This window comes from Kryptolebias marmoratus, linkage group LG16 (assembly GCF_001649575.2).
Source record: "Kryptolebias marmoratus isolate JLee-2015 linkage group LG16, ASM164957v2, whole genome shotgun sequence".
In the NCBI taxonomy this organism is placed as follows: Eukaryota; Metazoa; Chordata; class Actinopteri; order Cyprinodontiformes; family Rivulidae; genus Kryptolebias; species Kryptolebias marmoratus.
The window spans coordinates 12,146,535-12,173,425 of record NC_051445.1 but is presented as its reverse complement, the minus strand read 5'-3'; the positions used below and the strand labels follow the sequence as shown (position 1 = coordinate 12,173,425).

At 43.4% G+C, this 26,891-nt stretch overlaps 3 protein-coding genes and 1 long non-coding RNA gene across 10 annotated transcripts in view; 1 reads left to right on the top strand and 3 right to left on the bottom strand.

The window, feature by feature from the left end:
* Positions 1-32: 32 nt before the first annotated feature.
* On the bottom strand, positions 33-11,364 carry otoa (otoancorin). Its single transcript, XM_017425065.3, has 29 exons — positions 11,227-11,364; positions 10,452-10,521; positions 10,275-10,345; positions 9,568-9,589; positions 9,280-9,328; positions 8,739-8,877; positions 8,091-8,153; positions 7,816-8,003; positions 7,594-7,727; positions 6,761-6,879; positions 6,519-6,658; positions 6,146-6,251; positions 5,812-6,018; positions 5,565-5,735; positions 5,339-5,473; positions 5,144-5,193; positions 4,593-4,713; positions 4,396-4,514; positions 4,156-4,297; positions 3,805-3,998; positions 3,636-3,726; positions 3,415-3,544; positions 3,107-3,306; positions 2,646-2,795; positions 2,426-2,568; positions 1,954-2,090; positions 1,747-1,844; positions 1,371-1,530; positions 33-634 (listed from the first exon to the last, which is right to left on the bottom strand). Exons 2-29 carry the CDS (start codon positions 10,507-10,509, stop codon positions 552-554), a joined length of 3,420 nt encoding a protein of 1,139 aa, XP_017280554.3. The 5' UTR covers positions 10,510-10,521; positions 11,227-11,364; the 3' UTR covers positions 33-551.
* Positions 11,364-15,407, top strand: LOC119617748. 2 transcript variants are annotated; one of them, XR_005234144.1, is made up of 3 exons: positions 11,364-11,827; positions 12,303-12,443; positions 13,147-15,407. It is a non-coding gene; the product is annotated as an uncharacterized LOC119617748 (long non-coding RNA). The 2 variants fall into 2 exon arrangements; XR_005234143.1 differs by having other exon boundaries at positions 11,364-12,443.
* Positions 15,388-23,099, bottom strand: il6r (interleukin 6 receptor). The gene is made up of 10 exons (XM_017424917.3): positions 22,864-23,099; positions 21,351-21,872; positions 20,237-20,360; positions 19,556-19,728; positions 19,303-19,466; positions 19,040-19,184; positions 16,475-16,512; positions 16,302-16,359; positions 15,953-16,070; positions 15,388-15,769 (listed from the first exon to the last, which is right to left on the bottom strand). The coding sequence occupies exons 1-10, from the start codon at positions 22,943-22,945 to the stop codon at positions 15,517-15,519; spliced, it is 1,677 nt and encodes a 558-aa protein (XP_017280406.1). The 5' UTR covers positions 22,946-23,099; the 3' UTR covers positions 15,388-15,516.
* Positions 23,100-23,940: 841 nt separating this feature from the next.
* Positions 23,941-26,891, bottom strand: part of atp8b2 (ATPase phospholipid transporting 8B2) — a 37,924-nt gene continuing 34,973 nt past the window's right edge. For all 6 annotated transcript variants that reach the window (XM_025007818.2, XM_025007819.2, XM_025007816.2 and 3 more), the window contains 2 exons: positions 24,856-25,425; positions 23,941-24,770 (listed from right to left, as the gene is read on the bottom strand). In XM_025007818.2, the coding sequence (XP_024863586.1) occupies positions 24,672-24,770; positions 24,856-25,425 (669 nt within the window). In that variant the 3' untranslated portion in view covers positions 23,941-24,671. The remainder of the gene's footprint in view (positions 24,771-24,855; positions 25,426-26,891) is intronic.

Here is a 26,891-nt window from a genome sequence, read left to right as displayed (position 1 = left end):
ATGTCAGATGCTGTATGTTTACATTTGCTGAATTTTTTTTTTTTGAACAAATCATGTCACACCTGATGAGCTGCCAGTTCTCTGGGAAACAAAAAAATGTCACTTTTATACGTCAATGACATCCGTAAACATTGCTAAAATCTGTTTCTAATCAAATATTTCTGAGTGAAAATAAAACTGGCAATACCTAATTTTGTTGTCTTTAAATACCCCCGCACTGGACGTGTTAGTTTATTATTGAGTTTATTTAATTTATTCAGAGAAAGCAACATTTTCTTTTTAACATTAAAACTCCTCTTCCTTCTATTAAAATAGACTCTTATGAACATGCAGTTAAAAACTATCGTACAGTAATCATTAAACATCTTAGCAGAATATCTGAAAAAGTGCAGCGTAATCACTTCCCAACAAGTCAAACAGTGTTTTACGTCTTCAACATGAAAAAAAAAAGATGAAATTAGAAGAGTTGTGTTTAATTAAGTGCTTTAAGAAGGTAGCTCAGGCTGAGCTTTAGTGGCCGTTTTTTGCAGCCGGACGAGACGACTCTGTTTTCAGAGGAGGAGCAGCCCAATGAGAAGAACCAGAACGGGCTTCATGAAGGCGTAGATCCCCTCCACGCTCAGCGCGGGGGCTCCTGAACATAAAACAGGACGTGGGTGAGATGAAAACAACTCGTAGAGGCCACAATTAACCCTAAGTCACAATTATTTCTTAATATGCGTGATGGCGTATCGTAAAACAACGACTGTTTAATTGTCCCTGGTTGATTTTAAGGCGGGGGACTAAAGAGAGAAGTTGTGTAAATCTGTCAAATTTCAGATTTTAACATTTATTAGCTGCTTTTAGGCCAGCAGGAGCAAAAAACTGACAGTATAATGCAGCGTTCACAGAAAAATCTGATTTAAACCTGTTCAGATTGATGTGTCGAACTCGAATGTTACTTTCTGAAGAACAGTTTCCAGCTGAAGGCTGAAGTTGCCTTTAGTTGACATCAAGGCTAAGAAACAGACTTAAAACAATGATTAGCGTTCAGCAACAACCATACCATAGTGTTACACTTTATTTTCACCTTCTTAGAGAAATATTTGGCTCTACCCTTTAAAAAGTTCACTATTTGGTAATGAGAAAGCAGCGTTTTGTGGATTTTCAGCTCAAACAGCTGCTGAATAAATTCAGGAGATCCACAAACTCGTCGTGGTAAACCCCAGCTTTGAAGTGTTGTTATTGAACTATCTATATTCGCAACATCTTAAAAAAAAAAACAAACACTTCACCCAGTTCTCTCAGGTTTTGACGGTTTTAAGTGTGGTCAGAATGAAAGCAGCAGCTCGAGTTAAATGTGTGAATTAAGAGAACAGATAATTTCCTACCCGACTCTTTCGGCTCAATCTGAGTCTCTTGGCCAACTGTGCCGGCCGCAGCCGTGTCCAGAGCGGCCCGCTGCTCCACCGTCAGAGCCGCTCGCTGTTCGAGGGTCACCGAGGCGGCGTTGTCCGGCCCGAGGGCCTCCAGCTGAGCTACAGAGAGAGCCTGACAGGGAAAAATAGGAGAGACGTACCAAAGTTGGAACGTTTGCTTCAGGAAAAAGCTTGTGCTAACAAACAAAATCTGCACAATTCATTTATAAAATGCACAATGCATTTTATAAATGAATTAAATATCAGGACACAGCGAGGAGATGAGATTGTCCTAGAATAACACAGCACGTGTTCCTGGGATTAAACGAATCAGGTGAGAGCTACTCACAGCAAAGACTTGTGGAGGGATCTGTGGAATGCAACTCTGGCTGAAGAAGGCGAAGACGGCAGGGTCCAGGGAACTCATTTCCCTTGCATTCATCCCAGCTGAGGGAGACAGACTGGCGTTAATTCAGATTTAAACATGCTGCCGAGTGGAAACACTCTGTAATCGTTGGAGTTTCACTGATTAGTAAGTAGATAAAAATGATCTCACCAATGATGTTGTCCAAGTCGGACACCTGTGCTTCAGTCCAGCTGCTGGCGCTTCCAAATGCCGACACGGCAAGAGTTTTGAGCTGCTGTAAAACGTCAACAGGGCACTGAAGACCCTTCATTGAGCCCACGGCGTCCCTGAGACAAACATCCAGACACAGATCTTACTCTGCTCCTCACACACTGAAGAACAAGCCTTTATGCAAAGATTAGTTACTCTATTTAAGCTGTACTTGATACTATTTACACTAATACTGTTTCTTTAATACTGCTATCTGAGATTAATAAATCTTTTATAGATTGTTGCGGTTAAATGGAAAGTTTCAGCTTGTTTTGCAGTTCTGGTGATGCTGCATCTTGTGTTTGTTTAAATATTAGCTTTTTAAAGCTTTAAATTAATGTTATCAGTAGAAGGAAAAGCACCAGAGTGGCATGAATCAGTTGACAAAGACATTTGTGTTTGTTGAACCAACTTGAAGGCGTTTTTGTCGAGCTGACTGAGCTCGCTGGAGTTCAGGCCACAGATGAACCGGCTCAGTCCAACCATCTCCGCGGCTCCCAGCAGCTCCACCGTCAGGTTGTTGTAGTTGGCCACGCCCCTCCACACCGACTTCACCTGTTGGGGAGGGAGTAGGGTTACGGCCCCGACTCGTGCGCTCGCTGCGGACGTGCAAAACCGTGCGCGCGATTCACCTGCGAGTGGTTCCAGCCGCACTGAGCCACGTCATCCAGGCTGTCCAGGGGCAGCCGAAGCTCCTTCAGCTCGGCATTGGAGAAGCCCTGAGCGATGCACCCCAACTGCACGACGACGCTTTCAGACATCTGCGCTACGGGGCCGAAGGCCTGCAGACGTTCACACAAATGACATTTTATCTGAACACAGTGAATGAATTCCAAATTGTGTTTTAGCCTTAAAAACAGACATCTAATCCAAGATTAAAACACTGTGCTGTATCTTTAGCTCTGGGATCAAATACAAAAACTGAAAATGTTAGAATTGGTGTAAAAATTCCTAAGAAAGGCTATATTATTTGATATGCTCTCCGTTCGTCATTAGGAGAGTTCACTGAGTTATTTTGAGTTATTAGCTGCAGAGAATTTGCTGTTATTCCATAATTGTTAGAAACAATCCTGCTCCAGGATAAGTTCTGTACCTCGATCGCTTTTCCTTGGAGCACATTCAGTTGGTCTGAACTGTAGCCAGTGACCGACCCCAGTATTTCTACAACAGCCAGGAAGGTGCTATTGGATATCATTTCCAGATCTGCTGCCGCCCAGAACACATTATTCTGACCCATTTCCTCAATCTGTGTTTCAGTGGGTTCTGTAGCATTGCTGGAACTGTTACTCTCGGCTGAGAAAAGCAGACGGACAGAAGCATAGAAAGGTAAGTGTTAATGATAACTGGATGAGCGGAGGTCGTCTTCACAAAGTCACAAACTGAACATGTTTTTTTCCTCACCTGCTCTCCTTTTACGTGTCGGAGTTGATGCGCTGGTGTTGGTGGAGACCTCAAACAGCTTCCTTTTGAAAGCCTCTGAAACATCGGGGAGGCGTGACCTCAGGAAAATAAGAACGTCCTTCATCCAAGGCTAACAATGACACAGAGAGTTAGTTAGTTTTGAGCAGGTGGCAAAGGCAAACAAAGAAGATTGTTAGTTGAATTTCAAGGAGAAAACACACCTCATTGGGCAGAGCAGACACAGCATTGTCGTCCAGAAGAAGGAGGGGGCCCAGCAGTTCCACGGTGTCAGCTGTCCAATTAGAGGGGCTCCTAAAAGTGACAAATAACTCTGCGTCAGGCTCTGCGTTCCCCGAAGCAGCTCCGGCGTCCGCTGGACGTACGACCTACCCAAACGTGTTGGTGACCAGTTGCATCAGATCGGCTACGTGGCGTCCGGGAATGTACTGGCAGGAGGCCATGGCCTGGAGGCTGGACGTGATCACGTCAGGCGCCATCAGGGTCAGCTCGGAGGGCTTTGTCTCGCACAGGAGCGGTCCGAGCCTCAGCACGTCTGCGCTGGTCAGCTCAGACATATTTTTCCCCTGAAAGTTGACAGGAAGCTGGATTTGAATCTTTTAAACGGGCAACACAGCGTCAGAACCACAGAGAGTCAACATGGAATGACTTGAAGGCCAGGCGGACGACAGTTTTTTTTTTTTTTTCAGTTTGTCACCAGTTTTTATGTCTGTGTGTGCGTACAGCGGTCAGGCAAAGCAGGGCTCTCTGGCTGAGCGCTTGTCGAGATGGGGCTTGAAGAGACAAAGAGCTCAGGTTGGCCGTTTCCATTTTGTAGAGGAACACCTGGCACACAGAGTCGGGCAAATCCTTCACCTTCCCCTGTCTGGGATGAATAAAACCGGGAGAAAAAGATAAAGATGTTTTTAAAAACATGTATAAAAAGCAAACAAAGTACTTTAGAGAATGTGGCGTTTTTCTCACGGCAGGTGAATCAGTAACAGCGTCGGAATGGCAGCCAGCTCCTGCTCGGTGATGTTTCTGAAGTAGTCGGTTCTCTCTTGCTCCAAACTCTTAAAAAGTCTGAGCGCAGCACATCCCACCTGAAAACACAGCATACTGACTACCAGAAGGCGTGCTTGGGGTTTTGTTTTATTTAAAAGACGGCGGCAGGGACTTACTTGGACTTTGGAAAGCCAGACTGGATGTTCCGCCACGGCCTGAGCCATGTCGAGGGCGTTGGTGTCGTTAACCTCCGCGAACATCTTACAGGTGATGCCCCGAAGGAGGGAATTCAGCCTCCTGATTTGGAAAATAAAATATTTGAGCGACAGAAGCAGCGGCGGAAACGTTATTGCAGTAACACAACTACGCATTCAACAGTGAACTGTACGAATTGGGGCCGCATCAGGTAGGGTTTTATTTAGAGTCGCCGTCTGTTTCTGAGGAGATTCAAGAGTTTTTTTTATTTGTAGTTCTCAAAATCATAAAAGTTATTTTTCACTCATAAACTACTGTGAGAATAAAAACAGATTTCTGCCCAAGTTCGAACACTTAGACAGTAATAGTCATTGTAACGGTCCACATTATAAAGTACTTTAAGCATTACAATGACCTTTAAATCTGTTACTATACAATATAAGTTAAAGCAGATTGTTTCGTTGCCTGGTTATATTTTTATATTTGAAAAAACGTTGTATATTTTGTCCTCAACAACACCTGTATAACTCACCTGAACTGAAGCTTCCTCAGGTTATGCAACTTTTTTGCCAGATAAGTAGCCTACATCAAAAAAACAAACAAAAAAAAAGACACTTTTTAAAGTAAATTTCTAAGAAATTTCATAGGAAAAAAAAAATCTGATAAGATGATAGACGAGACGATACCTCGCTCCTTTTGTCAGCGAGAAGATAAAAATGTGCCCTACCTGCGGGAGACTCCAGGTTTTGTTTTCCACTTCATCCAAATGGGTGATGTTGGCTTCATCCAGATTAGAGAGAGAAACGCTGCGAAGCAACGGTCCGGACAGCTTCTGCAGCAGCTCCGAGACGTTCCTTCCAAGCTACGGAAAATGTGAATAATCGTCGACAAGAACGTCAGCGCAGATGTTACCAACTGAGATGAATAAATGATTTTGGTGTACATCAGCTCACCCCCTGCAGCATGGCCTTCAGCTGCCCCCTTTTCATTTGCTTGGTGATGCTACTCAAGGCCTCCGGGTCCGACAGGATTTTCTCAGCCTTTATGCTCTTCAGCGCGCAGCTCGGCAAACCTGCTGCGGCTGACCGAAGGTCCATCACATCCTCGGCTGTCACCTCGCCGCACTGAGGAGAACCGGAGTGAGGCGGGTATCGAGACCGCAGCGGATTTATAGAACAGCCGTCACCTCTGCAGGCTCACCTTCTTGTCCCCCAGCTGCTTCTTGGCCAGAGTGCGCAGCTGGCTTTGCGACCACTCAACGCTGGACCCCAGGTTTTGAATGACTTCTTTCAGACTGGCCTTGGGGAGGTCACGCAGCTGTTTGGGCTTCAGCAAAGTGATGTGTCGACCCAGACCTTGAGTGCCGCTGGGACCCGACAGCACGGAGTCGACGAGGTTCTTCTTCAGCTTCGGTCAGAGGACAGGAAAGAGGCAAAGAGTGACGAGGAGACTCATAGCGGCCTCTTCCTCTTCGGGCGAGGAACTTACTGTTGTTACGGAGGCTTTTAGGAAGTGTGTAAAAAACGAAAGGTACCTTTGAAGTTATGGAGTCATCACAGGAGTCAAGCTGAGAGAGGAGATTCTTGCTGAGTTCAGGAGTCAGTTTTGGAGGATTGTAATAACAAGCCAGCGGGCCGAGCCTGGGGAGCATCAAAGGTAACAATGTAGTGATTTTGTTTAATGTTTGAATGAATGCAGCTTTCCTTCCAGCCTTTCCACAAACACAACAACTCTCTTATATTTAGTCACAAATCACAGCGAGACAACCTCTGATGTCACATAACTTTGTGCAAAAAAGAGAAGTACAAAAAAAAAAAAAAGCACATGATTTTTAAAATGAGCCGTGCACACCTAGATCCTTCTAAAATGTTTGTTGTTCGAATGCACTGAGATAAGAATATACGCACATATCCACGTGGTTCGGAAAGTCCTTTGGCGTGAAGCACTGCTGAATGTTTTGGACGAACCTCTTTGCCACGCTGGGGTTCAGCCTCGTCGCGTTGCTCAGGCTGGATTTGAGCCGAGCCGAGCTGAAGAATTCGCACAGCTGGGAAGGAAAAGAGAAGAACACCATCCGAGGGGAACGTTACGACAGCTGTTGAAACGTCCAGCTTTACATGCTTTCTCGTCTTCTCTCCAGGCAACTCACGGCGTCTTTGGGAGCGGAGTCCACATCGCTTGGTGACAAACCGGAGAGGAAAGGCCCGATCATGCTCAGCGCGTCCGAACTTAGCCATTTCAGTCCTGGCTTGCACTTCGCCATCATTTCTATGTAAAGCAAAGTTTATACAATTCACTTGCACATGGAACAGAAACGCAACAACAAAGAAGGTTTGATGCAAAAGAGCCTGGTGTTTATTTTGCAGCTCTTTAGGCACTGCTAAACATGAGCTGTCACGGTGATGGGTCACGTTTCGTTCCCAGTGACGGAGACGACGGGCCTGTAGAAGCAAACATGCTCCGGGATTTGCAAGAGTTCAGTGGCTTGAATCTTATTTTGAGAACAAGCACATTTGCAAACACTCAAATGCGTTGCAAATGTGCGCTCACGCTGTGATTTGCAAATGTGTCGGGGCCTAAAGACAAACAACAACTGCAATGCTCTTGAGACACACCCGGTTTCCGGCTGTTTTGTCCAAATTCGCGTCGACCCTTTTTGCCTGCGCGTTTGATGAAACCTGCTCCGAGTGTGGCGTGCGATGTTTTGTTCCCGGCCCGTTTCTCTGTTTCTTGTTTCTTTCCTCATCTCAGTGTTGCTTGTTTTGTCTGTAAGGGTCACTTCTGCTTTGCAATAAGTTAGAAGAAATGTGGTTATTTGCTCTCTTTTCCAATATATGTTCTTCCTCTTTTGTTGATATTTTAAAAGAAGTAGGAACACAGAAAAAGAGATGTCGGCATAAAACAGTTTGAGATCACGGCGAGATTGAGCTTGCGGTGTGGCGATGTGAGTCAGCTATATTCACAAATGTTTTTGTCTCATACTTGATTTAGGGTTGGATGTCTTCCTCTGCGTACAGCTGAAGTTGTTCTGGAGGATTTGTTCTTTGGCCCAGTGGACGACTTCAGTCCTTTGGTCCTCCGTCATGGCGTCGTACACCTCCTGCAGCGTGTTCATCCTGGAGTCAAAAGCGTTTGGTTTTTTTTAGAGACGCTGACATGGAGGCAGTGGGTGAAGTCACTGAAGTCACTGCACGCCGCACTTACAGCTTTCTCAGGTTTTGGATCTCTATTTGAGCAGGCAGTTTTGTCCTTGCTGAGGGTACGTCCAGCAGCACGCGTTTGGCAGCCGACATCAGCGTGTCGTAGTCGTTTGAGTTGAAGACGCTCTGCGACGTCAGAGTCACCCAGGCCAGAGGAGCCACGAAGGCTTTCATGTAACATACAGAGGGGTCCTGCAGACACAGAAGCAGAGGGTTCAAATGCTACAAACCGGCATAAATTCCTAAACGAATAACTGCGTTTTGCTCTAATGTACTGACGGAGGAACTGCTCATCGTCTTTATCATGGTGGCAAGATAACTGCAGTTCCACGTGTTGCTCTTCTGAAAGACAGAGAAAACACACGATATTAGCAGGTCAAGTTTTAAATTTTAACAGCAAATAACAGATTTTATTAACTAATAAGCTTCAAAATGATAAAAGCCTGCTGTCTGTGTGAATAAATTCCCTTTGTTGCACTTTTGTGACCAAGGAGATATTTCACAAAACATACCTAGGGGATTAGGATGGATTTTTCTGGTAATCTTGGCCTAACCCAAAGATCTTTGATTGGATTTCACAAAAGTCGTGACACATAAGTTGCCACAAGCATCCGCTCTGTGGTGTTAGCCCGCTCCGGACCAGATTTTGATTCTATGAAGTTTGAAATAGAGTTACATGCTGAGTTTAGTCGTACAGAAAGCTTTCTGCAGCTGCAGGTGTTGAGATTATGTGAGCTGCTCATCCTCAGCCTGGTTGGGCGTTTGTGAAACCCGCCCTGACGAGGCTTGGTCAAGCCCAGATTTCCTCTCTTATCCTGGATTACTGCATTCTGCTTTTGTGAAACAGCCCCATGGTTTTGTACATAGAGTTTGACGGTGTGAGTAAGGTGTGTGTGTGTGTGTGTGTGTGTGTGTGTGTGTGTGCACCATTTTTTCAAAGACATTCATGGAGAGCTGGCGGAGTGGGTTCTTGTATTTGCCCTCAGCGACTGAACCCAGGAACTGAAGGAAGGAGGACTGGATGGTGCTGGACTGATCGGTGGTCGCTGCCTCTGCAGGCAGGTTACTAGGAAAGCAATGGGAGAAACGGTTTCTGTAGGGCAACGTCGTTTTTACACTCATGCAGGCATTCGTGCAACACTTCGGGAAGCTGGACCGCACAGGGAACTTGTACGGTCCAGTTTGAACCGAATGTTTTGCTCATAAAGGCCAAAATATTTGTCCCGACTTTAGCAAAATGGGGAAATAAAATCATAGCTTATAAAAGGTTAGAGGAACTCCCATAGCATGTGAGCTAAAAAAAGAACCTCATGTTCTAATAACAAATCTGAAACATGTGACTGGAAGGAACTTGGGCTTTAAGGGCAAACATGAGGACAGGTGTTGTTGTATTTCAATGCCCAGCCATCATTTGGGTCATCGGATGACCAACAAAGCTCTAAGCAGAGACCCGTATATGTAACATTACCTGTTATTGAAAACACTGTTCAGCAGCGTCGTCGCAGGCGCAGGGTATCCTGTAACAACAAATCTTCATAATCGCACGTTGCACAAAGAGCACCCAAACAGGAGCGGTCTATTTGCTGTGCATTAGTTGTGACTCATATTACAGACAGGATTTAGCCTATTTTGTCTCACATTCATGCACCTCACATAGAAATATATAAACGTTTATGCTTTTAACTTCTGACACAAATCTGTTCAGGATCTAAATGTGATTGAATTTAATAAAAACGCGTGTTGAGAACCTTCTCACCTTTATCGCGGCAGTTCATCATCTGAAAGCAGGAAACAAACAAACAAACAAAAAAATCTTGTTTAGGCATTTAGGGCGAGACATTCGGGTGTTTCAAAATTCTATGGTCATAAAATACAGTGCTACAATGAGCTTTAAAACTCTATAAAGTAATATTTAAACAAAAAACATCTGCTCATTTAGGATTATAACCAAAGTAAGCACAGAAACTGGCTTAATTGTGAAATATTTGGTGGAGGAAACCGGTGTTGTAACACCAGCACAAATATGTGGTTAAAGGGTGGGGATGTGACGAATATTAATAACAGATTCCTAGAAAGTCACTGTAGAAAAGCTCTAATATAGCTACTATATATATACTAATATATATATATAGATGGATAGATAGATAGATATAGATATCTTCTATAGATAAGTAACATTTCTTAAGCTTTTATTTTGGCAAATAAAAGTCCAACTTAGAAATTTAATGATGCTTTAGTTTCTTACTTTTCCTAGATTAGATTGAACCTTAAACTGACTTTCTTGTTTAACAATGTTTGTTTTTTTTTTTGTTAATCTGTAGGATAATGAGAAAACATCGTGGCTGAAAAAGTGTTGTGCGTCTTCAGCTTGAGCTGTGACGCCGTTAGCCTGGCCGACCTGAAAGTTGTTACAAATCAGAGGGATTTCTTTGTGAGACTTGAGCCCTCCGAAAGATGTCATACCAGTTTTTTGGCGATGAAGGAAGCGTCGTTCGCAGACATGACATCCGGGGGCTCGGCTGTGCAGACGGTCGCTACGATAGATTAAAGAAAAGGCTTCAGAGTGTGATCAACGAGCACTTTAAACCAGCAGGAAGGATGGAGGGGGAAAAAAATTAACTTTAATGGTTCGTTACTAACCCAGGACTGCACAGGCCACAGTGAGCAGAAAGACACTTGTTCCTCCCTTTGGAGACATGGGGACGTCTATCTGTGGAACAAGAGAACATTATCACACACAGCTCCCACTTTCCTCACTTGGTTTGAACTCTATATTGACTTGGTGAGGTAAAAGCAGGACGTTACAGAACCGTGGTTGTTATGGATCCCGTTTCCATGCAGGGTACCTCCAGTTCTAAACTTCCTCCTCAGAGGTCATGTAATTACACTTCCCTGGTAACGTTCTTTGCTGCTCACCCTGAGGGAGACTTCGAGGACTTTTGAGGATAACGCGCGCTGAAAAACAGACCTGCTGATGTACGACGACGTTCTGCCAACTCCTCTTCTCTCTTCTCGCTTACATCCACCATATCATGTTTGGCATTTTTACTGACATCTATAAGGTGACAGTTAATTTCCGAGAAATTTGCATCCCGGTATTTTGCCTATTTTTTGTTTTTGTCCTGTCATTTGACTTCTCATTTAAATACGTCTAATGATCACAGATAAAGAAGGCCGATTATCGAACATTAATAACCTTTGTATTAATGTGTCCAAAAGTTGTATATGTTCTAAAACAGCAAACACGATTTTCACGCCTAACTATTCATCACTGCCTTTATTTTTACACGGATCGATAACATGTAGACATGATATTTTAGGTCTGCGCAGGTTTGAATACAAAACCAGTAATTTTTTTAATTTTTACAAAAAATAAAAACCTTACAGATTTATGGCTAAATTAGATATTACTTACAAGTCGGAGTCTTCTCCCCTGTAGACGTTGGACAAGTTGTAATTATAAAAAAGTCAAGCTGCGGACAGAGTGAGGATGAGTGCGCTCTTCTTCAGCCTCGGGCTCGTGTCTGCTCCGATGTGGACGGGCGTCTACCTGTCCTGCATTATTTAAAGAGGTTGCGTGAGACACGGTGGCTTTGTAGGAAGAAGAGAGGGAGAAGCAAAGAGACAGACCATTTCTGCGATGACTAATTGTCCTTTGTTAGGTTAGAAAAATGGTGAAATGACATTGTTCTTGTTTTCTGTAAAACTGCTGCCAATTATTCTAAACACAATAGACACCCGATGACGAGAATCAAGACAAAAGGTACTCGGAGCCTTTTTTTAAACCTCATTAAGGTTCAAAACATTTGACAATGTTTCTCATTCACCCATTTATCCACATTTATACAGTTTGCTTTTCTATTATACAGTTTTTACTCTTTTTTTTTATGTAGAGCACTTTTATATTCTCACTCATGAGCTTATCAGTGGAAGTGGGGGCATTCAGCGTCTTGCCCGGGGGCACTTCGGCAGGGGCGAGATCGAACCCCCGACCCTCCACCTGGATGATATCTACCGTACGTATCAGCTGATTAAGATCAAACAGCTTTAAAACTTAAAATAAAGTTGACGGGCTGATAAAATGCACGCATACTGCAATCCAGCCCTGCTTTACCTAAATTGTGTTGCGTAACCAAAAGCAAACAAAAACGCTTTATTTCACATTCCGCATGGGGGGGACACGTAAACAAAACAGTGAGGCAAAAGGCACACCTGAATGTTAATGGGGAAATTTTAAAAAAATATCAAAATAAGGAGTTTTCATGATTTTTTCTTTTAGTTAAACACTATCATAAAACACCTGAGTGGTCAATTTCTCTGATTTAAAACGTTAATGATTTGGTTTTTAGAGTTTTTGTGTCAAAATCCCAAAGTGGGGTGATCGTGAGGGCGGTGTTACCACGTTGGTTGGTGACGTTGAGGCTGTGGTGAACGGCTGTAGGACACTATGGAGGAGAAAACATGTTTTTTGTTTGTTTTTGGGGGGGTTAGGGTCTGGAGTGATGCTGTCGGGAACTGGAGCCCCACATTTCACAAGATGAACCCCCGAGCTTTACAGTGACGTCACACAGTCTGCAAGGAGTTTCCCATCCGGACAGCGGGAGGAGGCCGGTGGTGGTTCTTCTGTTGAAGGTTTGGATTTCAGGTGGTCCTTTTTAAAAAAGTTAACTCCTTAGTCAGTCTCCAGACTTTGGGTTGTAATTTTTACTAGGAGCTGAACTAACCACATCCATCCAACTTTCTTGCCCTTCTTGAAGCTGAAGAATGATTCAGCTGTTGGAGTTTTGAGTCTGTTTAGATAATTAATTACAACAAACTGAATCATTTCACCTCTATATATTTGCTGTTTACTGTCTTATTTGTGTTCCTGAGTTTGGCTGAGGATACGTCACACTTCTGAGTGATCACAGAAAATGCCAATGAGACTTTTTAACTTAACTTTTTGATCTTTGATTATTAACTTTAAATTGGTGTGTGTAAATCCTTTTAAATGGGAGACTCAGAAAACAAACAGCTTTTATGACTTCTTTTAAACTACGTTGACTTCAAAACACTTTTCATTTCCCCTTTAAGACAGATGCTGAAAGCTTGATTTTAAGTCAAGAAAATTGGCTCGAGATCCAATAAACTTTCACCAAAGAAATAACTTATAATAATTTATTATAATCATGTTTTTGCCCGTGTCTGTGAGTTCTTAAATGACCTCATGAGTCAGTAGACAGATTTTAATGAAGCTTTCAGAAAACAATCACATATAACTAATTAACGTTTGGAGTCAAACTGATTCAATGTGACTGCCACAGCCAACTAAAAAAAATGGCTCCAACTCTGCCAGTTTTACAGACACTGAGCTAAAATTTGACGTGGCCGACACGTGCTCTGACTGTGACATCTCCAGATACCTCATGAGAACACACACAACTTCATTCAGGTGTGACCAGAATGTCATTTCCTCAACATAAGACGGTCAAAATTCATGAAATAATTAGTACCCACAGGAAATCCTCTTCTTTTTACATTTAATCAGGCTCGGTTAGACCCCGTGGCAGCGCCTACACGTGTCGATCGGTCCGTCAGCGCACGGAGAAGGTCATTCCACGTCGCCGTTTCTTTCCATCAGAAGACCAGTGGGACTGTTGAGGTTCGTAAAGTGATCTGAAAAGCAGTCATTGACACTTGTTAGTGTATAGCTTTGTCTGCGTTTGTGTGTTCATGTCGGTTCAAGACTTAATCCCCTTTAGCTATTATCTGGTTATCTTTATTAAAGGAAAAGGTTGGTGTGATTTCCTTCTGTCAGTGGCAGACAATCATGTTGAAACAAAGCTACTGTGTGAACTGTCTGAACACGAATATTAAAAGGGAACAATATAGACTGACTGATATGGCAAACAAAATATTAAATTTGACATTTTTAATGTCTGTGTTTTTAGTTTTTATTTAAAATTTTGGTTTGAGGTTAGGGATTAGACTGAAGTTCATGTTCAGGGTGGAGGAAAGGGGTCAAGGGTTCTGAATTTTGCATCACAGAGGGACGCAGAAATAAACCTGTTAGTGTGTTTGTGCACGTGACTCACCTGCAGCAAACTGGCGGATATCAGCCGGTCTCGTAAGAAGCAGCTTTCTGTTCCAGGAGAAGAAGAAAAATTAGAGGACCGACTACACAACCACCACCTGGTGTTTGCAGATACTTAAATTCAACCGGGTGATTATTAGCCTGGCTTGCAGAATGGGCAGATTTCAGATCTTCTATCAAACTTGGAAATAAAACCTCAACTTACATTCAGGAAGTCAGCTCCACAGTAGTGAAGGAGTCTGACTGTAGAAACCTTAACACCTGTCAGACTGTTTAGATTTAGCTAATGAGACATTTCATGCTTATAGTTTTTATATGTACAGAGTTTTTATTTTGTTTGACAGATTTTAATGAGCCATAACCTAAAAACACCAAGATCTATTATTACACTTTCTGTTCAGCTGGTTGCCTAAAATGGATTTTGTTGGTAGAGTCCAGCCACTCGATTGAAACAGCTGGACTGCTGTGTAGCTACTGACTTTGACCATGTATGCATGAAAGCTTCTTCCCAACAACATGAACTTTAGGCTTTCTGTTTATTTTGCCCTTGAAAGTTGATTACAATAAATATTAAAACGGGCAAAACCTTAAAAATTCACCAATCATCACGTCTACTTCGGGGTGCGCTCTTAAATACTTCTCGTTGTCGATTCTGGTCTTGATCTGAAAGTTAAAACAAAAGCATTTAACAGTTTCTGATTAGCTAATGATGTCGGTTAGCTTTTTTTTTTTTTTGGTCGTTACCTTAAACTGTCGCAGTTTCTCTTGATACTCAGCGCTTAAAACGCTTTTTCCGTCCATAGCGCGTCTTTTTGTGCTAGTTTATCTACCATTTAGCTCAAAGCGCAACATGTGCGAAGTCCATTTAGCTGAATAAAATAAAAGAAACGTTCAAACGTTTGGTCGCTTCGGTTTACAACTGCTGTTGCTATGGAAACGAATGCAGCTAACGGTTAGGTCCACGAGACGGCAACAGTTAGCCCGAAAGCAGCGTTTAACGTTAAATTTAATTTTAATTAAAAAAAACAATCTGGTACAGACGTGTATAACTTTAAAGTGTTTAAAATATAATTTTAAAACTTAGACCGTAAAAAAACGCACGTTTGGCCGCTTGTTTGAACAGTATTTGCTCTTAAACGACTGCAGTGACCCGTTTACCCCACCAGGTGGCGCTGTTTGACAAGAAGAGGTCAATTGAATTTCAATACTTTTCGGTTTAAAAGACATAAAGCTGCAAAATTCAGATTTTTAAACCTTTCAGAAGAAACTTTTAATGCAAACGACAGAGCATTAACAACAGAATAAACTTGACAAATATTCAGTGATATGTATAAACACAAGGTGGAAAGAAAACTGGCCTTTATACAGGCTTAAAGTGGATAGCCCAGTTCAAGTAAGCGCAATTGCAGGACAAAGAAGTCAAAAAAGTACAAAACAAAACAACATAAACAGGTTTTTAAAAAGTGTCAAGCATGACATAGTTACATAGTTCTATATACAATCTATACAAACTGTCCCTGAGTTTCCCCATCAGCCGGCTGAAAACCATCTTTTTTTTTTTATTTTGTCACCTGTAACTTTGGCTCTAAAGAGCAAAACAACCCAAAAAGCTGTTCAAAATGTCCAGCGAGCTCACAATTCATTCTGCAGGAAGAAATAAGTCGTGTTGTTAAAGTTCATGGCTTCCACCCCGCCTGTCACAGTTTGTTCTTCCTCATTTTCTTCCTCTTCGTGCACGTAGCGTGGCGGGCATTCCTTGTAAGGCTGGGTCACCAGGGTCTTCCCCTTACGGTCTGCCGGGACGGGGAACGAAGGTGGGGACAAGTCACCAGACCAGGTGACGACGCTAAGTCTGTGGAATTTGGACAAAAATTTGTCCCTGTGTCTGAAATTTAACAAAAACGGAAAAAAAGTTGACGTGAAAAATGTGCCTAATCTTATCGCCCAATCTGTGAAACTGAGCATGCACAAGAATTTATTCTCTGTAATCTAATTTAAGTTGGGTAAGGCATATTTCCCATGTTATATAATTAATAATAACAATAATAATGAGTTCAGCTTTCGCGACCTGAAAATGTAGAAGGCCAAAACGATTGATGACAAGGCAAAAACACCAGAAATCCAAAACACGTAATGTGGCGTCTTCCACCGACCCTCTGAGTTGAGACATGGGTCATTTTCAGGACCTGCAGGAAAAAAAAGGAGAAAACTGTGAGAAATCTTTACATAAATCTAACCCTTACAGCGGGGGGAGCATGGTGGATGTAGGAACCATGTCTCCTGTGGCTTGTTTTGTTGTTGAGTCTCAGTTATTATGGTGGCACGTTTCCTGTTAAAACCCAGCGAGGCAGAGAAGAGTTTCGGCGCAGACAGTATTTTCAAGTTTTCTCACAGACGCACACTTCAAAGCATCTCACCGTCAGGGGTGTCATCCGGCAAACCAGAGCCCGAGTCTTCCGTGCTTGTCAAATCAACCTGTAAGACAAAGAATCCAAAACAAACAAGAACAAAAAAAAAGGGGTCAATTTCATGGAACAAATAAAGCAAAACGACGCACGAGTTCGGGTTTAATAACAGTTCAAACTCTCACCATCGGGGTCGTGACGTAATCGGTCTCTGCAACTTCGTCTGAGGAGACACAAAAAACACAAACAAAATCAGAAACACGCTCTAGATTCTCAACTGGTGGCTCCACGACCCAAAAGTGGACGTGTTTTCAGTGGGTCGCGGGCCTTTGCAGGTCAGGTTAATGCTTGAATAAGTGACCGAATAATTTTCATAAATACATTGTTTGTTTTGTATTCGGTGGGTGGGCACTCAGTTAAAGCTACATATTTTGAGTCTTTTTGAAACTACTTCTCAGGAGATGGACTTTTTTATTTTCATGTCAGGGTGTGAAAGCACTGCTGACTGTTAAAAAAAAAAGCTAAAGTTATTAAAGTGTTTTGGTTTCAAATAAAAGGCAGATAGTTGAGCGTTTGAGGGAACGTTTCCCTCTCTAACATCACCACCTGCTGGCCGGTTTCTCATTAAACTTGTTCTTTGTGTGTGTTGGCAGGCTGTCATATTTTATTCTATCTCAGGTTAAAATTGCTGAAAGGTTGAACATTTGAGTCAAGGCTTGTCTTTACGGGGTGATGGTGGCGTTTTAGGAGGAGGATCGCCATTATGCAATATTTACCGTGACGATAAAATGTGTCCTGAATAGTTCATTTTCATGAGGGGGAATGCCATCTCGTCAAGCGTGACAGTGAATAATTTGAATACAGATGAGACTGAAAGCAGAAAACATATCGATGTCTGTTTTCTTCTACAGTCTTTGAATAAAAAAATGCTCGTTTTATGAGGATTTTCAATGTGTAAAATCGATTAACAGCAAAATCTGGCTGCTGTAGTTCCACTTCTACAACCAGTAAGCTGGGATAAAAAAGGACAAGTCAGATTATTTCTAAGGGGGCTTCTGTGGAGTAGGTATGAGAAATGGACATTTTCAGTTTTGGACAGTCGGGGCGAGACCATCACGGCGGCGTCAAGCGAACCAGACGACTCAGCTTCTGCATCAGACGGTTATTTACCCTGGGAAGGCTGGCCGTGTCGGAACGCAATCTGTGGTTTTGTCGCAACGCGGTTTCGTCCGTGCGAAACAGGGCTTGCGAAACAGGGCTTGCGAAACAGACGGTGTTAAACGCAGAGGAACCGTCTGATGCAAAAACAGCGTGGTGTTAAAAGCCACAGTCCACAGCCCTGTGTTCTGGTTGAACGGCGACAAAATTAAAGGGGGGGGGGGGTTGTTTTAGATTGAGGAAGTTAGTGTTTAACAAACCGCTATTTAACCATCAGCTTAGCTCTGTGTGAGAATTTGATTTTGACTGAGACTAAAGACTACAACACAGAAACCAACCCCAAAGCATCTGAACTATCACTAATAGTCAGATAGAACTTGGTTTTAATAGGTTAGGACAATAAAATGCTTATTTAGCCGAGTTCTGTGAGCTTTTTTAGGTTCAAATACACATTTTAAAAAAGGATATCTCTACATTGTGCTTTTGCCTTTAAGACTTTATTTGTAGGTGTTTTTAAAAGTTGGTGAAATGTTGTAAAACAAATCTGTTGTAGAAAAATTAGACTCATGATTCTCTGAGATGTCCTCATTTCTGTCTCGTCCCTGGGATGCTCTGATTGGCGTTTCTTTTGTAATAAATTGCTAGAAACCAACAAGCTGGGTCTTCCTGTCGCTCTCATTTTTTTGCCACGACAAATTCAAGACGCTCTAAATTAGGTTTCACTAAATTAGGACCACAGCACAGGTTTGAAAATAAAGTCTTGAAGAATAATATGTTCGAAAATCTCCACTGCTCGTGATCCAAATGTTAACCAAAAAATGTCTTTAAAGCATCTGCTTTAATGTAAACCCTGCAGGTTGTTTCTGCTTTTCTTCTGACAGCGTGCAGAAGTGACAGGAAATAAGAAAATAAAAGCTTGAAACAGCACAGCTGCAGCTCACACGGAAGGAAAGCTTGAGCTACTTTTGATGCTCGGCGTCTTAAACTCCTGAGCGTCAGGAAGCCACTTGGTAATCTTGACCTCTTGCGTCTGGTAAAGCACGGCTAGAGTGGAAGGTGTTCGTCTTTGTTCAAAATAAAAGGGCAAAGGGCAAAAATCATGCACACTTATTCACAGAGGAAGCGAAACAGGAAGCGGTAAAAGTGTGAGGGGGTATTTATGGCTGCAGTTTCATGGGAAAATCCATTAGTGCAGGAAGAAAACAGAATTCAGGTTCTTCAGTCTGTGTCCAGAGTTACATAACTCTATCCAGGAGTTGATAAAAGTTCTGCTTTATCTACCAGGAAAACTTAAACGGATCAGAACTGTGAGCACTTTCTCCTTATCCTACTGTAGAGCAGGGGTCTCCAATCCTGGTCCTCGAGGTCCTCTGTCCTGCGTGTTTTCCTTGTTTCTCTGCTCTAACACACCTGATTCAGTGGTTAAATTACCTCTTCATGTTCTGCAGAAGCCTGTTAATCACCCATTGATTTAAATCAGGTGTGTTGGAGCAGAGAAACAAGTAAAACATGCAGGATGGTGGCCCTCCAGGATCAGAGACCACTGGTGTAGAGGCTTGATTTGAATATGTGGGGGAGGCGTTGGTATTTACCCATCCAGCTCCTGGCATAGACCGGCGAACTCCACTCACTCCAGTGACCGTCGTATTCCTCCGTGGTTCGGAGCTGAATCAGGTACTCCTCGCCAGGCAGCGCGTCGGTGATGGTGTACGAGCGCCGGCCTTTAACCTCATTTACCTGCGGGGGACGCACAGACGCACACAAAACAGACTTTACTGAGCGAAACGGTGGCTCGTCGGACCGCTTCAGGCTGGATTCCTCAGGACCTGGCGTACTGTTTGACAGCTCAACGTACTTGTTCATACGTGGACGTCAAAGGTCTATATCTGATCTCATAAACGATGTCGTAGAACTCGTCTTGCTGCTTCCAGGACAGCGGCATGTTCCAGGTGACCCTTATCCGTCTCTCGCTGCCCTCCACTTGGCGGGCCGACACGTTCGACGGCGGGTCGGGCTTCACTGATGGAGAAGGGAGGGAGCACGGTGAGAGCAGCCTGAGCTCACAAGGAAACTCACCGGAAAAGGTCACGACCGCCACGCCCACTTACAGATGTCCAGAGGCGAGAAGAACATCGGGGGGCTGGTGGCGTTGCCCAAGATGCTCGTGACGCACAGGGAGGCCACGTGAAGGGTTCTCCGCTCGTCCTCAGCGCTTTCCCCAGTGCACCAGCACATAGAGTGCTGGGAGGAGTACGAGCAGGGGATCCGTTCCTTTGTTTTACTGAGAGAAAAATGCAAAAATGATCCCTCACGTACCGTGCTGCACATGTGGTTATTCTTACAAAACAAAGGTAAGGTCTGTGTCTGGGACAGTAACACGGATATATATTTTGTACTGTGATACACAAAGAATGTCATGATTTCTCTTCCGTGACAAAAGATCGACTGGATTGCACAAGATGATGTTCTAAAACCTGCAGATCCCTCGTGCCTCAGTCGCTGCTACAAACGCTGCTTTTTGAACTGAAGCGATGATAAGAAATCAGATTCAACTCAAGTTATTCACAAAACATTTGAGTTCTGAATTATTTTTTTTTAATTAAAAGTGAAATAATGAATTTATTTGGCTTGGTAGCTTTGTCTCAATCAACCAGAAGCCCATTTGTTATATTATTGCATGCAATTTTAATTCCTACACCGTGTATTTGTCCAAAAATGGTTCATAAATAGCATTCGTAGACGTGTAATAATGTCTGTTTTGGGACTTACTCCACCTGTTGCATTCTTACCGTTTTTTCAGAAACAGGTAACAGTTCGGATTCTTCATGACGGGCTTCTGAGGCCTCCATTCGCAGCGGATTTTACTACTGGGTGACTTTTTGTAGCAGGACAGAGTCGGCGTCTCCGGAGGATCTGCGGGACAAAATACAAGCAACGGCTCAAAAATGTGTTTAATTATTTTATTCATCAAGACAGCTTATTTAGGGAAGCATTTGGACTAAAAAAGGAGCAGTGGTTTAATGACATTATTAAAGCTACTGAGCAGAACCTTACCTGTTTTAAGCTTTTGCTTTTAGAACTCGTGCCTCTGATTTAAAAGTCTTTTTGTGTCTTTTTTAAAATCAAAACAAACTTCAAAGCAACTTTACAGCCACGGAACTGAAACCAATACTCACACATCATCCCAGAGTTTCACACAGATTATGTTGAGAAACGTTGGACTTTTAGATGTTTTTGGTCAAACCTTGAAAATAACCTTTAGCTCAATCTAACGCAGTATTGCCGGATGTCATGCTCGGAGTATTTATTATGAGTCACTCATCAAATCGTAGCTCAATATCTGTAAAACTGACCGAGTTATAGCCGTTTTTGTGTTGGCTAATGTTGATCAGCTGTGGCGGCCATCTTGACTTGGACTGCCTCCAAAAGTTAATCAGTTGTAGACGGACATCCAGAGATTATTTCCTGAAGAGTTCGTTATAGTCCTGCCAGTGGTGCATGAGATGTTTTGCTAACAGAGAAAAAAGTAAGGATCTTGTGCAACGAGTGGTACTTGGTGTACGTATTGTGAATGACAATAAGCAAATTTTAGCTCAATATCTGTAAAATGAATCGAATTACAGCCTTATTTTTAAGGGAACTTGGTTTTAGTGGTCATCTTGAATTAGGATTAAGTCCCATTAAAATCCATCCAGTGGTTCATGAGATATTTTGCTAACAGACAGTTAATAAGATCTGTTGGGAATCAGTCTCAGCCACTGACATTTCAAATTTCAGGTCAATATCTGTAAAATGGACAGATTTACAGCCGAGAAAAGAAAGATGAAAGATAACGAGTTATTTGATTGGATGGGCCTGGAGCCCAGGCTCACCTGTAGCCACGCCCCCCTGATTAAAACTCACCTGCAACAAGAACTTTAACAGCAAACGTCTCCTTGCCTCTGCGATGACACGAGTACCTGCCGGCGTCCGTCGGCGTCACCGAAGCCAGAGACAGGACCACCTCGTCACCTACGACCTCGATTCCTCCCTCGCCCCGGTCCCCTTTCTGCCCCGGCAGTTTGCTCCTCTTCCACTGGTGCCTCGCTTTCACGCCTCTGGTCACCCTGCTGCCCCCTTCCTGCCCCTCCTCGTCCTCCCGGTCCGGCTCGCCCGCGGTCAACCTGGTCGGACGGGCCGTTTGTGGAGAGCCGACGCCGGCCTCGGCATCTGGAGGGAGGTGACTCTCGCCATCCGGCAGGGAAGCCGAGGCTGTCCGGATGCTCGGGGCCCATGCGGTGGTTGGGGCTCGGGCTGAAGTCGGCTTCTTCTCGTTGCCGCCGGCGCCGCTCAGGACGACCTTTGCTTCGTTTACCGTCACGTCACCGCCGCAGGTCAGAACCAGCCTGCTTCCAGGGGTCACAACCAGCACACCCGGGGGAGGATCTGCACACAAAACCAAACAAACAGTTTGGACGCCCAATATCAGCGAGGTATGGTTTTTTTTTTTTTGGACTTCACTTCTACTCCTCGGGCTCCAGTCACGGTTGATGAGGCGCAGCTCAGATAGGATGCAACGTTGCATAACCAAAATTACCCAGTCCTCTGAAACTTCCTCTTTTGATTCGTCTCTCGCCTACACAGTTTCTCTTCTACCCTTATTTCTGCCCTCTTCGGATCGTCTCCATTTACATAAACAGTTCCCCTAATCTGCTGGACAATTTGATTTTGCTCAGAGCTCAAAAAGCTGCAAACTCCTCAAAACAACCTTCAGATTCTTGTCTTATTTGCTCGTTTCTTCACCGCCTGCTTTCCACTCTTAAACTGATTGATGTCTTCTGGACTTTGCCCGTCCTTTCCATTCAATGACCTTTAACCTCTCGTTCTTGCTGTTATTCTCTCGAAACAAGAGGGCAGATCTCTGCACAGAACAGCGTATAGACCGGTTTTAGTACCTTTTAATCTTTACACAGAATTCAACTTAAAATGTGCCCAAACAACTTTGAGTATCAAAGCTTCTAAAAGCGCAGATTTCTGACGGAAAACTGGAAAACACGAGCCCAATGAAGTTATCCGAACGAGTTCAAAACAGTAAACAAAACAAGTTAGGGAGATATTTTCTCCCAGCTGAAATAAAACGAATTAAAAGGAAATAAAATACAACATTTACCAGAAACCATGTCAGCTAAACCTTTAAATTATATATAAATGATTGAAAATGTCAGTAATAATAATAAAATTGTTATTTTATGCTTTCAGACTATTTGAATACTTATTACACACTCATAAAATAGACGTATCATTGACACCAGATTGCAGCAACTTCTTTTTTTTTTTTAGAATAAACTCTGTTACCAAGTTAAAAAAAACAACTTAATGAGAAGTGAAAAAACAATAAATCACAAATGTAATTGAGATGATTTCTTAGAGCTCTCACCTTTTCTGGGACAGGTCACCTCAAAAATGCTGCAAACCGGCAGGATGCACAGGGCACACAGCAGAAGGAGAAAAATAACCATTTTTGCCGGCGGTCTTCCCCCCCCCCTTTTTTAAAAAAAAGGTCCTCAAAGCATCACTTTTGCAGCGATGGCGGCCACGCAGCGATCACTCCTGCCTGCTTTGCTCCGCACCCTGAAAGCTGAGGAGGAAACTGAGTGCGCTCGGCTGCAGGCAGGAGAGTTAAGAGCTGGAGGCTCCCTGGCCGCCGCAGCCTGCTGACCCGTTATTGTGAAATCCCAGAGCTCCCCCCCCCCGTTCAGCGCCGTTACACAGAGGAAATCCTCCTCAGTGTCAAAATAACCCCCCTCCCCTCCTGTAGAGCTGGGGCTACCATCTTATATCTGTTTGGAGACGGTCAGACTCACTTTGTAAAGTTTTTGCAGGTGTTTTGGAGCCATTTGAAATTCTGTGTCTGTGTCAGGAACAAATCAATCTGATTAATGGTGTTCTCACAGATTTAGATCAGCCGATAGAAAGGGATAAACTGAAAACATCCCTGATGTGTTTCTTTGGTAAAAAAAAAAAAAAAAAAAAAAAAAAAAAAAAGAAAAATCCTCAAGTTTTTGTTTAGTTTTTTCTGTCTGTCTCGTCTGGCCGCATCAACGTTTCTGCCTTTAAACTTTGACGGCTGCACGGGATCGTATTTGCATCAACCTGTCTCTCTCATTTTAATTTTTTTTATTATTATTATTATTTTACTCAGCAACGCACAGCTCCACCAAGAGCTAACGTCTGCAAAAAACAACTGAAATCTGCAACAGACCATTGCAGAAATCAAATCTGGAAGATGTTCAAGAGGAGATTCTTCCCCTAAACTTCATATTTTATCTCACCTCAGCAAGGGTCAGAGGTCAATTTGTGACACAAATGACACATTTGCATAAAAAAAAATTAAACTAGACAAGTGGAAAACAATCCAGAAAAGACGATGAATGTTTGGTATTAAGGCGACACCTCCACCTCATCTGTGAAAAAGCAAAAACATAAAGAGCCAAACAACTGATAACCCACAAAATAACATTTTTCATTCATTTATTTAGACAAACTACCTCCATGTTTTCATTTTCACATACTTTCTCCGCTTTCTGCTATGATTCGACCTAAAATAAACAGCGAGAAGTTAAATTTTTTTTTTTCTTTCACACCCAAAAATTAAAAAAGGGGCCTAAATTCTAAATTAAAGCAATTAAAGCTTCATTTCAGGCGCAACTAGAAACACATCAATATGATGCAAAAAAAAAAAAACAGATTTAAAAGACAGCAAGCCAGTGGGGAAACGGGAACGCAGGTTTTCTGTAAATTAAATGCCGTTCTCATTGAGAACTTTAAGTGTTTTTCAACACAGAAAACTTTTACAGGTAATGCCCACATGTTTCTTTTTTCCCCATCTGTTTATCAGTTTAACATTAAATTAAAAGAAGGTTTGTGTGTTTAAGTTGCCATCTATGATGCAGAAACAGCTGGTTATCCCTCTGATCTTTACTTAAATGTTGCAAACCTTAAGTCCTGCACAGACGGCCGTTATGCAGAAAATTTTACTCTCATTATTCCACCACAAAAAATATTAACTTGTTGACGGGAAAGTTTAAGTCATTAGAATGTGCTGCTTCCTCTTCCGACTCTGGTGCAAGCCGTTTATTTTGGGAGAGGAGCACTGCGCCGTTAAACTGTCCTTGTTCCCACAATGCATCCCTGCACGCGTGTGCAAAAAAAAAAAAAAACATTCATCCACCTGCTGCATCAGTTTTACTCAGCCTGGCTGGTTTCCATGGCAACGTGCTGTGATTCCTGGTTGTCGGAGGCGTCGACACGCACTTCAGTGCCCTTCCATCCGAACAGAGCTTCCTGTCAGACGGCGAGAAAGAGAACTGGTCAGCGTGGCCTTAAACGCCACGCATTAAACAGGATGCGGTGAAAAGGGCGAGCTGACCTGCACCGTCCCCAGGGAGAGTGTCCAGCCTCCAGGCGAGTCTGTTCCGTGGGACCTCACCGCAGCAGAGGTGAGGTCGTCAGGCGGAGACGCCCGAGCTGATCCCGAAGCTGCTGGCTGCCCGAACGAGCAGGAGACGGTCGGTACATCCTGACGGGCCTCCGTGACCGTCTCCTCCTCGATCGGGGTCTCCTGCGAGCCGCCCAGAACGGAGGAGGAGTTGGAAAGGGGCGGAACCGGCCCGGAAGCACGGCTGGGCGCCGGGCTGCTGTCCCCGGAAGCGCTGGGAGGGGTGTGAGGATTCTTCTTCCTGCGCAGGGTTTCGATCCAGCTCGAGCTGTGCCTGGAGGCGAAGCTGGCCAGGCCCAGAGAGGAGAGTCTCATGTTCTTCCCTGATGTGATCAGCTCGCCGAAGCCCTCCTGGTGGGCGAAGGCGTAGCCCGACCTCCTGGAGCCGCCGCGGGTCCCAAGGCGGCTCTCCGAGACGCTGCCGGCACCACGCCACACACCTCCAAGGCTGCGGCCCGCCGGCTTCCGCCTCTTCTGCAGCACCAGCTGAGTGTAACGCACCTGAAGACATACGCAAAAAAAACAGAATAACTCATTTTTTTTAAACACATTTACTAAAAAAGTAGAAAAACTCTGCAGAAGACTGAGTGGCAGAAGTGTCTGGGTGTCTGCAGCGTTTTATGTAGGAGATACGACCAAAAATAACCTTCACTTTGGAAGAAAAAAATCTGAGCACAGACAAAATGGAAGTCAACGAGAGTTTGGATGTGACCACTCTGGTGAGATTTGAGAGAAATCTGTGAGTCCTATAAAAGTAAAAACACCCTGGGCTAAAAAATAGACAAGAATGCCCACATTTTGATGTGTAAATTGTAGGAAATGTAAAAACTGGAAAAAAGAAGAGAAGTATTATTGTTTTGGAAAAATACATCTCACTGGGCTGAACCTACCGTGATAAAAATCAAAAAATCATAAAATTTAAAGTGATTGTTATAAAAGGAACATTAAAGATATCAAACTTTCTATCTAACTGTCTGGGACCCATTTCAGCGTTAGCCAGAGTTATGGAGCCAGTGAGGAAACTTTGTTGTGTATGGGGACATCTTTTGCTTTTTTTTTTTTTTTTTATGTGAATTTCCTTTACACCAGTGGTCTCCAATCCTGGTCCTCAAGAGCCACCATCCTGCATGTTTTATTTGTTTCTCTGCTCCAGCACACCTGATTCAGTTGTTAAATCACCTCTTCATGTTCTGCAGAAGCCTGTTAAACACCCATTGATTCAAATCAGGTGTGTTGGAGCAGAGAAACAAGACTAGTGCACAATATTCTCTGTAAGATAAGCTTAAAACCAGAAAGGGGGGGAGAGAAAGATGTCGAGTGATGAATTGCCCATTGGCTGAAATAACACAAAGTATGCAGAAGTAGATTGCAAAAAAAAAAAAAAAAAACAGAAAAATTGCACGGGCAACCCTGATAAAAAAACCTAACATTTGTTCACTTCCTAAAGAAATATTGAATATTCTCTCATGCTTGTAGAGTTGCTTTTACTGCTTTTTCTATTTGTAGCCAGGAAAGCACAAGTGTTAGTCTCACAGACTCATCAAAACTCCAAAATGTTTTTTAAATTAGAAAAGGAACTTATTCGCGCCACCTTGACAGCAGCTTCACGGACTCAGAAGAAACTTGTTGACTGACAGCAGCTCGTGTCATTCAGTTACACCGATCAGGTCAATATTTTCAGTGAAGTTGGAGTCCAGCGACGGTAAACACACACACACACACAGACTTAGGAAGAGTCTCTTGGCAAGAAGTTAATCATTGTCTGCGTGTGTTTTTGAAACACATGCTAGGGACCCTAGCCCAGGGCCAACAAGCCCTAACCCCTTAAACCCTGAGGAGACCCTAACCCTAGCCGAGGGCCAAAAAGCCCTGACCAGTTAAATCCTGAGGAGAACCTAACCCTAGCCCAGGGCCAAAAAGTACTGACCGCTCACAAACTGAGGAGACCCTAACCCTAGCCCAGGGCC